Source organism: Tiliqua scincoides, chromosome 9 (genome assembly GCF_035046505.1).
Source record: "Tiliqua scincoides isolate rTilSci1 chromosome 9, rTilSci1.hap2, whole genome shotgun sequence".
NCBI lineage: Eukaryota > Metazoa > Chordata > Lepidosauria > Squamata > Scincidae > Tiliqua > Tiliqua scincoides.
Window position 1 is genome coordinate 23423278 of NC_089829.1, and position 12281 is coordinate 23435558.

At 54.7% G+C, this 12281-nt stretch overlaps 1 protein-coding gene across 1 annotated transcript; it reads right to left on the minus strand.

The window, feature by feature from the left end:
• Positions 1-589: 589 nt before the first annotated feature.
• CDH15 (cadherin 15) lies at positions 590-11989 on the minus strand. Its single transcript, XM_066637947.1, has 14 exons — positions 11858-11989; positions 8771-8926; positions 8078-8233; positions 7700-7844; positions 6834-6994; positions 6050-6178; positions 5705-5890; positions 5079-5332; positions 4560-4699; positions 3647-3874; positions 2069-2308; positions 1665-1801; positions 1387-1551; positions 590-787 (listed from the first exon to the last, which is right to left on the minus strand). The coding sequence occupies exons 1-14, from the start codon at positions 11987-11989 to the stop codon at positions 590-592; spliced, it is 2427 nt and encodes an 808-aa protein (XP_066494044.1).
• Positions 11990-12281: the final 292 nt, after the last annotated feature.

Sequence of the window (12281 nt, forward strand, 5' to 3'; positions counted from 1 at the left end):
CCCCTTCACCTGTTGGCTCATCTAGGCCTGGTCTTGGGTCGGCCTTTTCTCCCCCAGCAGCCTCTGTCCTTCCGCCAGCCATCCTCACTGTCCTTCCAGCCTTTCTTTCCTGCATGGGACTCCTCTTGGCCTGTGCACCCTGGCTGGATAAGCATCTTGGGATCTTTAGGGTGGGGGATGAATGGCCCTCCGCACTGGCCTGGGTTGGCCCCCTTTAGTGGCCTTGCCCGTTCCACTGTTGGATGCTTGCAGAGAGGGAATGCCAGCTGGGCCTCCGCAGGAGCACGGGAAAGGTCCTGAGCACCTCCTGCCTTGCCTCTGCACCCTCTTCTTTCTCCTAGGAGCCGGTGCTACTTTCCAGGCCCCTCTGCCTGCTCAGTGACTAACAGGTGCCTTTCCCCACAGAGTGGAGGGGGGAAACTCCCTGGGAAAGGAGGGGGCTGTAAGCAGAGAAGGCCTGCCTCAGGGAGGGGGGGTTGTTGACACAAGCCTCATCCTGAAGACGGGAAATTTACTGGAGGGAAGGGTCTCTGGAGTGAGACTTGGCAGAGTCCAGGCCATTCCTTGGTGGCTGCCCTGCTGGCACCCCTTACTGGCCATACAGCTCTGCCAGCCGCTGGAAGCGTGGTCCCCAGTCATTGAGGTAGTCGTAATCCTGGTCTTCGTCTTCCAGCGTGGAGAGGATGGAGCTGAGCGAGCCGCCGGCTGACCCATCACCCTCGTAGTCGTAGATGAGGGCTGTGTCGTAGGGAGGGATGCTGGGGTCACCGTCTGCTGCTTCCAGCCCCTGTGGGGGGAGGGGGAGAGGAGAAGAGCTAGTGGAGCTTGGTTGGAAACAGCAGGGGGGCCTTGGGCTGAGAACCCTCCACCCCCCAGGAACACTTGGGGCTTGCAGAGCTCTGTGCTTGGCGGGTCTTCATCAGGCTCACTCGGAGGAGCTTGAAGAGGGGTTGGTGACTCCAAGGGCAAGCTGGGTGGGTTGCATCTTGCACTGGTTTCAGATCAGTTCAAATACCCCGGCTTCTCCAACAAAACCCTGAGACTGGTGGAGAGCTCTCCCCCAGAAAGGGCCAGTGCCCCTTGGTGAACTGCAGAACTAGCAGCTGCTCTGCTCTGAAGAGCTGATGACCTCCTTAGTAGCCCAGGTGGGGCAGAGGAGCAAAGCTTGAACAGGCCCAGTCACCCTGGCAGGGGGTCGAGTGGAGGCAGGACAGGACAAGTGGCTAGATTTGGAAATGGGGGAGCGTGCAGCTTGTCATGGGCTCCGACAGAAGATCTGGTGCCCATGGAGGACGTTTTCCCCTTGCAACTCTGCCCTCCTTGGCCCGTCCTTCCCCCGGTATCCCCCTCCCCAACTGCCCAGCCCCAGCACTGCAGCCAGCTCACCTCATTGATGAAGTCTTCAATGTCAGAGGAGCAGGTAGGGGCACGTCGAGGGTGCCGAGGAAGGGCAAAGCCATAGGGGGCGTCTCTGCGGTAGGGTGGTTTGCCCCGAGGGGAGGGTGGTGGGAACAAGTCCGGGTTGCGCAGCTGGTGGATGTCATAGGCATCCTTTGGAGAATGGAGCACAGACAGGGTCAGACCTCTGGAGCCCTGTCGGGGCTCGGAAGTGGACTGGCTCCCAGGGCCATGGGAGGAGAGGGTCCTGCAGTTCTCCGCCTCACCTGGTCCTCCTCTCCGCCACCCTGTTCATTGTAGTTGAGGATGTTGTCCCTCAGGTCGTCCTGTGAGCTGCCCAGCAGTCCCTTGTGGAAGGCCTGGCGGCGCGAGTGCTCCCAGGCCGCCACCAGCAACACCAGCACTGCCCACAGAAAGAAGGAAACATAAAAGGGGGGCCAAGGGATTGAAGCCCACCAGCCCTATCCCCACCTTCCGCTCAGCTTATGCTAAGAGGGTGTGGGGTTTCCCTGCCTGACCCCCCCCCCACACACACACAGCTGGCATCTGGCAGTGTCCTGCCTGTATGTATGAGCCATGGAGGGGGCAGAACCCCCCCCCCAAGGCAGCCCACCCCATGCCCTCTGGGGCCCAGTTTTCAATTCTGTGCCCATGGTGTTGATACACTTACACAAGAAGAGGCTGGCACAGCCGAGGATGATCATCAAGGCCCCCAAACTGAGGCCAGCCACAGCCCCCACAAGGGCAGCCACATGAGCCTGGCAAGAGCCCCCCGTGTTGCAGGCGCAAACGGAGACGTTCAGGAGCTGCTCCCGCACTTGCGGAGGCTTCCCCGAGTCGCTGATCAGCAGTGGCAGGACGTGGGTCCCCTCGGCCACTTCTCCCTGGGTCTCCAGCACGGCGTGGGTGGCTGTGGTAGGCAAAGAGGAGAGGGGGCTGAGGAGATGCCAGGCCCTGTCCAGTGGTCTTTGCACCACTCCCACAATCCTGGCGGTGGCCTTTGGGGGCGAGACTGGCCCAAGTGGCCACAAGGCGTGATTTAAAAGGCCAGCGCAGCAGGAACCTTTGCAGTGTGCAGAGACTGCTGTAAGCCCCCTCCCTGGCATTTTTGGTCCACAAAGGTCTCCCTGCTCCTTTCGTTGCTGAAGCCGCTCCTTCCTCTTTGCTGCATTTTCCATTATCCCCAGCACCCCTTGCAGTGTTTGCCGATCAAGCTCTTCCCATCACCCCCCCCCCTTAGGGTCCTGTCCAGCCCTGTGCACCCCCTGCTCTTGGGTGCAATATCAGGCTCTCACTTTATTCAAGAAACTTTAGGTCAAACAAGTTATAATTGATTGATTGATTAAATTGGCACAGAAGACCACTTGAGGGGTGTGTGCTTTCGCCCTTTGAAAATTAAAGGAGGAAGGCACACTCCCCTCTTTTCAAAGGGTGAACAAGGGTGTGCGTCACCCAGTGTGGGAGGCCAGCATGTCACCCCCATGATGGACCTCCTCCCATGCAGTGGGTGGGGCAGCACCCCAGGTGGTAGGTGCGGTGATGTACCATCGCCCTGCCCCAGCTGGTTTTTTTGGCTATAACATTCGATAGAATAGATATATTTCAGCATGGTTTGTTTCATTGCATTCTCCGTGAAATTACACATCAACTGATATGTAACATGATGCTATTATTTGAAAATACCAAGATGTAAAAAATTTTGGCCAGTAGTGGTGTCACCCCCCCCCCCGGTGCATCATGCAGAGCACCTCGCACCCCCCCCCAGCAACCTCACTGTTGGTGTGTGACAAAGGAGGCACCCTCTTGGAAGGGGCAGCAGCTCTCACTGATAGTTTTCAGAAGTACTTCATTTTTTAAAAATGAAATGAAGTTTTAAAAAATGTTTTGCCTGATTATCTGGGTTATTATGGGAAAGGCAGGATATAAATTTTTCAAATAAATAAATATTTCATTTTAAAATGCTTATAGTACGCTGCCTTTCAATGGTGATGCTCCCTCCCATTCTGCTCAAGGAAGGGGGCATTGCAACTTGAGGCAAGCCAAGATGAAAGGAGGAGACGGCTCTGCTGCAAAACTTTGCAATGGGCTGGTTAGATCAATCAGTTGGTGACTGCAGCCCACATGTGGTGGGATTCATAGGCAAGCCCTCTGGATAGTCCAGTCCACTCGCAGGCATGTGGGGGGCTTCCCTCTTTCCTCCACACCCCCTTCCCCGCTGCCCAGAAGCTGGTTCCTCCTGAAGTTTTACCATTAGACCGGCGAAGAGTCCAGTTGTAGGGCAACTGGGCCGCACTGGGGCCAAGATGGAAGTGGAAAGGCTCTGCGTGGGGCGCCAGGTCCTTGTCAGTCGCACTCAGAAGGACGCTGCCCCCCTGGCTGCACAACTCCCCAGTCACTGGGCTCAGAAGCGGAGCATGGTCATTGACTTCCAGCACCTCAATGGAGAGGGTCCCTGTGGCTGTGAGGGGTGGGCTTCCTAAGGGGGAGAGAGAGCAAGTCAGTTGCTGTTCAGGACGGGTCTGCCTTGCAAGGAATGTGAAGCATGAAGGCTAATAATGGAGCCTCCATGTGCAGGAGCAGGGCCTGCCTGAGGCTAGACATGAGCTTGTTCTGGGCATCTTGTTGCCTGCCGGTGGAACAAGACGGACCCCTGTTCCTAGGATCCAACATGTACCCAATAAAAGGATAAATTGGTTAGAATAACTTGTGGTTGAAACCGGGAAGCGAACACTGAATGCCTTCACACAAAAAATGATTCCCCCTTTAAGAAGCCCTTAACTCCTCATGTTCATCTTCCTGGTCAGCGATTGATCAGGCGTCACTTTGCTTAAAGTGGAATTCACCGCCTTGTTTCTGAGCAGTCTGTGCTCGCAAAGGGTTGCTGTCTCTGCCCCTTTTTCCAAAGTCCCTCTGCACCCCTCTTAGAGAAAGAAGCTACTACTCTAGAAGGCAGAGCAGAGAACTCAGGGATATGCTCCCCTGCTAGGGCTTGGCCTCTACAACAGTTTGGAGTGATCTCACTGAAAGCGACCAGCATGCCTGTTGAAGTCTGGGCTCCTGATTGCCCAATGCTTGCTCTGGATCATAGCCTATGGCAGCAGGTTTGTTTAATAAACCAGGACAATGATCCAACAACAGCACAGTTCCAAGTGCTTCCTCACCATCATCACTGGCCAGAATCTGTGCGGTGTACCAGCCATTCTGGAACGCTGAGCGAGGAGGCACCTCCTGGCACGTCTGCACCAAGCCAGATTCAGGGTCTAGCTGCAGCCAGCTGGCCAGACGGGAGCCCTGGGAGTACCTGGGGAGGCAGGGGAGAGAGATCTGCTGAATGTGGCCCTGGTCACAAGCAGTACTGCCCTGGTGGAGGTGAGTTGATATGCAATAATTTGGTGATGCACTCTGCACAGGCTCAGAGACACACAATTCTTTCCAAACGAAAGCTTTTTTTTTCAAACAAAAAAAAGGTACATGCAGTTCTCCAGGTGCTGAATTATGTGTTTGCCTGTCAGATACCAAATCTATTTGCTGCCCTGCTGTGGGTGTTGCTAAACATGCGTAGGCCGGAGCATCCTTGATGCACCCACTGGTCTTTTATTTTCCCCCTTCCCAGACTCCTGGGGAAAGTTAGGGCACAGAAGCCCCTGGGAGGGGGGGCAGCCCAACATCCTCTGCCTCACCTGAGGTGCTGCACCTGGTGGGTGTCGGGGTCACTCGCTCGGAAGATGGTGATCTCTGTGCCAGGAGGTGCCCCTTCATTCACACTCCCCTTCCAGGGATTCTCCCGAAAGAAGGGGGCTTCGTTGGCATCCAGAACACGCACCCGGATGGTGGCCAAGGCCCGGGCAGGCTTTGGGGCTGACAGCTCCAGTGGACTCTGGTTCTGGACTGAGACAAGCAGCTCAAAGTGGTCTCGCTCCTCATGGTCAAGAGCCTGGCAGAGGGTGATAGAAAGAGCTTGGACTGTTGTGTCTTCTGCCCCCAGAAACCTGCTCTCCTCAGCCCAGAGGCTGCCCAGAGTGCTTTTGAAGAGATACTTGGCACATGACCAGAGCTCCCATTTGTATCGCTGCTTCACCTGTTTAGGGGCTAAGGCCTGGCACTCTAGTTTCTCATGTAGGACCCTGAAATCCAGTTCGCTCACCTGAAAGTCCCTCCCCCCCAGCCTCAGGTGAGGTGAGAGGCTGTGGTTACTTAGTGAAAGGGGGAATGCACTCTGCATGTGCACAGAGGCACCCATGTTTCAGGCTGAGCCAGGCACTCCAAACAGGCTGCAGGGATGAATCGTCCTGAGGATCTTCCTTACTTTCACCAAGGAGACGATGCCGTCGTTGGTTTGAGGGTCAGTGTGGATGGCAAAGGCCCCCTCAGGGTCTCCCTCAAGGATGGTGAACTTGGCCAGCCAGTTGGGGGATCCAGGTAGGTCCTTGTCCTGGACCATCACCCTCCCAATCGCCACACCCTCTTTGTTCTCAGGTGCCTCCATGGAGAACTGCAAGAGAGGGAGGGAGGGCACATGAACGGCTGGGAGGGGGCGGCAGACCCTCACTTTCTTCCAGGGACATGTATACTTGTGGAGCACCCCCTGGAAAAGAGCCTAAAGACCCTTCCCCCACCAGTCCTCTTGGCCGCCCCTTTGGTAGCTCCCTACCTCCTTTTCGGTGAACTCAGGGGGATTATCATTAATGTCATCCACGTAGATCACGGCCGTGGCTGTGGTGCTCAGTCCCTCTCCAGACATGTCCGCCACTTGGAGTGTCAGGTTGTAAACTCCAACGACCTACACAAAGGGGGCCAGCAGTGGGTGAGACATGGAGGCGGCCTGAAGGAGGGGTGCAAACCAGCTGCCCACTCAGCCCCACTTGCCCTGTCTTAGAGGACCCCCCAGCTGACTTCTCTGCCCCCGCTCCATCGAGTCCCAGGAGAGGAGAAGTCAGGAGGTAGCTGAACTGCACTTTTGCAAATAAATCAATTGGATGTGGTCTGTTTTTGAAAATTCTGGTTAAAGTATTGTTCATTGACATTTAGGTGTTTGAAATTTATTAAGCACATTAATGAATGTGGCTTTAAGGAGCAGTGCTTTGTAACAAGAGTCTGAGCTCTGGTTGAGAAAAGCAAGTCAAGGCAATTGTGGAAGCAGGAAGGTGCCACATTCAAAACACATAGTTGGATTTTTTAAAAGCAGTTCAGCTCAACAATGTAGCCTTTTAAATAGCACCCACAGTCTGGAATGTTGTATGGAATAAGAGTCTAATCAGAGCAATTTGCATATGCAAATTCAAATTAGGCTTTCACCCTTCTCCCCAATCCATTTTGGCTCCCACAGGGCATCCAGTTCATTCCATGGCACAAAACTACAGATGGTTGGTGCCTGGTGGTGACCTGTGCCCAGAACACCTTCTGTCCCCAACTGGAAAACATGGACAGGCTGGTACCTCTCGGTCAAGCATGACATGTGCTGTCTGGACTTCCCCCGAGAGTTCATTGATTGTGAAGAGGTCTCCAGCGCCTGGCCCCAGGATGGAGAAGCGCAAGTCTGCATTGTCTGTTTCAGGGTCATCTGCGTCTGTCGCCGCAGCTTTCAGCACAGAGGTACCTGGGAACACAGGGAGCTCCCTCAGTCCGAGTCTAGCAGACCAGCACCAGTGCAGTGGGCTCTAACTTGCAGGGGCAGTCCAGGTCTCTCTAAGCCGGTGGGGGGGGGAGATGCTGGGGATCTAACTCAGGATCTCCTACATGCAAATCATGTGCTCTGTCATTGTGTGATGGGTCCCCTCTCCTAAACACACAAACTGACTTTTGCCAAGTGGAGCCACTTGTCCAGGTGCCCCGGTCCCACGTGCACAGGGACGTGCAGCTCCTCTGAAAGTTTCTGGCCTTTCCCACCCAAGATCCTTTTTCAAATGCAAGAGAAGCCTTTCTCCAGCCCATCGCAATACATCTAACTCCACAGTAGTCAGAATACTGCAGCCAAGTTCTGCCCCCCCCCCGCCGCCCACCAGCCAAGCTCCTCCTCCACAGAGAGCTACAAGGCCCCATCTCTGCACTGCCAGGTCCTGCCCTTTTCTTAAGACTCCTCCCCCTCAGGACACCTGGCAACCCTTGCCAAGAGGAAATCCCATGGAGTGTCTTGGCAAGACATTCCCACGAGTCAGCCTGTGCAGGATGAAGCCTATAAATACATGCCGGCCATGTCAGCCCCACTCCAGCTTGGAATAAGCAACGGGTTTGGCTTCCCCTGCAGTCAGAGCCTCAAAGGATGTCTGGTAGTTGGAGGACTAGCTGGACCCTGCTCACCCACCAGGCACAGCGCCTTCCACCACATGCCCCGTGAACAGGGCCTGCTGGAAAAGTGGCCGGTTGTCATTCTGGTCCATAACCACAATCTCCAGGTCAGTGGGATCCTCCAGGGTCACTCCACCCAGGTCCAGTGCAAAGGCTCTGAGCTGTGTGTGACCAGAGCAGAGAAAGGACAGTTACAAGGTGGGGGGGTCCTCCAAGCCTGGGGCTGGGCAGGCCAAACCTTACCCAGTTCAGGACATAATTGGGTGTCTGGGCAGTCGAAAATGGCAGACTTAAGGTCCCCTATGCCCCCTCCCCACCTCATGATATGCTGCTCTAGGCCACACGCTTCACACCCTCCATGATTTGTCACTGACTCAAACTGGGCTGTGCTTACTCGAAAACGATTCGTCTTTTCTCGGTCCAGCATTGTATTGAGGTAGACCTTCCCACTGAGCTTGTCTATGGAGAAGATGCCCTTGGGCTCCTCGTCCACTCCTGGTCCCTTGATGCTGTAGATCACGCCCCCAGGCTGCTGCTTGTCTGATTTGATCTACAAAGGAAGGCAAACCATAGAGTGTGGGAAAGGACCCTTGGCTCATCTTAACACACCTGTGTGCTGGTACCACCCCCCCAACCATAGCCTGACAATCCCTTAGAGCCCAACCAGGCATGATGAGAGATCTTCAGAAGCTGGGCCAATGTGATTGTGGTGCAATGAATACATACTGTTATGCAAGAACAGGCTGTTTTGTACTTGCACACCAGGCAGTCAATCAGTCTATGTGCTCTGGTGCATGCAGCTAATGGATGGGGGGAGCCTGCGGCTGGGAGGATGCAGGTATCTTCAAAGTGAGGAGTGCCTCCTCCTCTTCCTCCACAGCAGGATCTTCTAGCTACAGTTCAAATCTACACCTAGATTTGATAGAAGTGGGGCACAGGAGTGACCAAGGGAGGGGAGGGGGATGCTGAACATCTCTGGGCTCCAACTCCCCCCCACCCCTTGCTTTGGTTCCCATCACCTGCCAGAAGCAGCACCCTCCAACCACTGTGGTGAAGGGTGGACCCAAGTGCCCTGTTTGCTTGTTACCTGCACCAGGAGGTGGGGGATCCGCTTGTGGTTCTCAGACACGCTGATAGGGGGGATCACCCAGGCCCTCTTGACCCTTCCTGCCCTAGCCTTCTGCTGCCTGAAGTGCAGCATGGGAGGCCCATGAGTGACATCCTCTCTGGAGCAGCAGGCATCCTGGGAAAAGAAAGCCAAGTCAGAACAAGGGGCACACATGGAAAAGGACCTGACTCTCCCTATGGACTACTTCCCAGAAGTTGAATGAGTTAGGCACTTGTTTCCTCTGCAGAGGATCCCCAGCTGTCTCCCTAGGCCTCTGCATGCCAGTTGCAGGGGGGGAGGGAAAGCAGCAGCAGCAGGAGATGGCTCTTGCTTCCTTGACTTGCTTGGAGGTGTCCCATGGAGGCACCTGCCTGGCCTCTATGAGAAAAAGGGGTCCTGCTCCTGATGATCTAGCGATGGGGTTCGAGTAATGCTCAGAGACCACTGCGGGGCCACTCTGTGGTGTTGCTGGTGTTCCTACAAGGAAGCTTCCCTAGCCCAAGCTGGATGGCCAGCTGTTCCCATGTGCTCCATCACAAGCCCCCCAGAACTGGCGGCTTCTGCCTTCTGGCTCCAGTGGGTGAATTGCCAGTTTTTCTGCTGGTCAGGAATCGCTCCTGCAGCTGGGCAGGGCCTGGCTGCTCCAGGGATGAGGCATACCTGCACTCACTGGCTCTGCCCTGATTGGCTGGGAGTGAGGCAAGTGGCGGCCTCCCAGCCCCATCCAGAAAAGGTCTGCAGGTCAGTGTCCCTTTCTTATAAAAGCAACACCCCTGCACCAAATAGCTGCCCTGGTACCTGTGCTCCACAGGAGTCGGGCAGCAGATGGTGCTTGTCTGGGGTCAGTGCTGGTCTCTGGCTGAGGGCCGCCTGATCAGGACTGGCCTGGAATCTCCAGGAATCTGCATTTGTCTCCAAGCAATCCTGGAGATTCTCACAGGGCCCCCAGGGATTCCCAGCATTCCAGCAAGCCCCAGCCAGACAGCAAAGTAAGGCGCACCTTTCCGTGTACCTCCTGCAGGAGAAGGTGGCACACAGTGCCTTTCGCGAGAAGAGAATCCCCTTTAGTTTATGGGAATTAAGGTGGAGGGCTTTCCATCAGGTCCTCAGGGTGGGAGCGGCAAACCCATGGTTGCAAGAAGATCAGAAGACGCGCAAGAGGCCGACCTGTTCGGGGTCGGGAACCTCTAGATCGGAAGGCGCCCCACCGCTGATAGAAATGGTAGCCCATTTCGTTCAAGAGTGTATGCCGGCAAAGGAGTTGTGGAGGGGCGTAGCGAGGGCCTTTAAGTGGCCCGAACTGGCCCAACAGGCCTGGGAGACTATCGTCTCTGGGAAGGAGCCAGCGGGAGGTATGGGGGACCCAAGAGGACGAGTAATGCAGGACAATGGAGGGGAGGAGTTGATAGGTGGGAGGTGCCGTGGTCTATGGTAAGATTGATAAATCTGTATGCCCTTTTTGCGCTGGGCATCCAAAGGGGCAAAGAAATAAAGGAGAAAAAGTCCACCAACATGCAGGGATGGGTCCGCTTTGTGGTCTCCATAGTATACGGTGTTGCGGCTTACGAAAGGGTGAGAACCCGTAGAGACAGGTGGAAAAAATGGTGGGAGTAGGTAGATGGGGTGAATCCACCTATAACAATATGTATCTGTGTTCTAGTTAAACAGTTGATGTAATGTGACTGTAGTTGAAAATGCAAAATGTGATTTCTTTCCTTTGTATTATTTATTGTAGTATGAAACTTTTAAAATAAAAATCTATATCCCCCCCCCCCCAAAAAAAAATTGATATTTCCCAGCCAGAGCTGGCAGCCCTCCCAGGCCAGCCGTTGACCCTCAGTACCACTGGCAGACAACCCTTGTAAGTGAAGTGCACCTAGTGGCTCAGTGATGCTCTAGCCCTGCGTGCAGCACACCCCCAATGCTTGGGGTAAGCCTTTACACTCTGTTGGCTCCGTGCCCCTTTCCTGCCTGCTGAAGTCAGGTGGATGGATGGCTTTGGGTGCTGAATTTGTTTGTGCAGAAAAGCAGGCTGGAAATATTTTCACAGGGAACACGAGCTGAGCAGAGATGCAGCTGAATGCTTCGGGTTGTGGGGCTCTGCTGGTGATGGCTGAGGCCAGGTGTGGGGCATTCCTCTCTGGTAACCCAAGAAGCCTTTGTGGTGGGAACAGCTGTGTATGTGGGGCTTGGGGGAGGGCCTGTCTCCTTTCCCGAGTCTGGAGAAGTGCAGGATTCAGCCTGGTTGCTCTTGGAGCTCAAAAATGTGGTGGAGCTGGTCAAGGCAGTAAGTACCCTGGCAGTGATTTCTTGAATCACTGTAAATAATAGCACCAGCCTAGTCATGTCTACTTAGAAGTAAGTCCCATTCAATTCAGTGGGGCTTACTCCCAGGAAAGTGTGAATAGGATTGCAGCCCATGTTCCTCTTTGTTTGGTGTACTGCAGAATGAGGAGGAGAGAGGACCTTCCTAGGAAGCCTCAGCTCCTGGGACCTCTTTCTTCTGTTCTCTGGCTGTTGTTGGTATCCCCTTTGGCCTGGACAGTGCCCCTCCCTTGAAGCACTGCTAGGCTGGCCTCCTCTTGGTCTTACTTCCTGCAGACCCATCTTTTCTCTTGAAGTTCAGTTTTGCCTATTTATTTTGTATTCCTCGGTTGTTTGCTTGTTTGTTTTGCCTGTTGGTTCCAGTGCAAAGTTTTCCTTTTCCCACCCTCTCCTTTAGCCTTATCCCTTTTTTAAAAGTGATGAACCTGCAGGTAGAAACTCCTGCTCTGAAAAGCATCTAGACCAGTGGTTCTCAAACTGGTGGGTCACAACCCACCAGCCTGAGAACCACTGCTGTTGCCCCTTTAAGGGGCAGGGAAAGGGGGAAGGCAGTGACATAGGGTCTTTATTTTTAACACACCTGAGTCCCTGCCAGTGTCCTATCAGGAAGCCCAGTCTACTTTCCTAACAAGCGAACCCATCAAAAGGCCCATCGGGGTCTGGAACTCAAGGGAACCTATCAGCTCTTGAGAGAAAGGGACGGGGTGGGCAGGGTGCTGCTCATGTGCTGCTCCCCCTGACCTCTTTCCCTCTCCCAGCAGCTGTGAGGTGACCACAGGGCTTCTGGTCCTTCCTTTGCAAGCCGGCCAGCAGTTCAGCTCTGTGCTGGGTTTGCTTCAGGGCTGTGCTGTGGTTGGCCTCGCTCAGACCCATGGGAGCCAGTCGCTGCTTCCTTCATTCTTTCCAAGCGAGGGGCTATTTCTGTGTAGGACTGTATTCTCAGGACTGTTTTCCCACATTCTGACAAGTTTTGTCTGGCAGATTTCCCTGCTGCTGCTCCACTACCCCAGCTGGACTTCCTGCAGATTCCAGGCAGAGTGAAGCCCCGCGCCCCAGACCATCCACTAGTCTCCCAATAAAAATGGAGTCAAGCTTATAGCACCCCAGTTCTGCCTCCAAGGATTGCTGCCTGCACTCCACACCCACTGCTGAACAATGTCTTCAC

Bases quoted from the DNA above. Each gene is read 5' to 3' on its own strand.
- CDH15 (XM_066637947.1), bottom strand. From the start codon at position 11,989: ATGGGTCTGAGCGAGGCCAACCACAGCACAGCCCTGAAGCAAACCCAG. The intron at 5,333-5,704 runs GTAAGGAAGATC...ACCCTCTGCCAG, and splicing joins GCATCGTCTCCTTGGTGAAA to GCTCTTGACCATGAGGAGCG. The intron at 1,802-2,068 runs GTAAGTGTATCA...TTCTGTGGGCAG, and splicing joins CTGTGCCAGCCTCTTCTTGT to TGCTGGTGTTGCTGGTGGCG.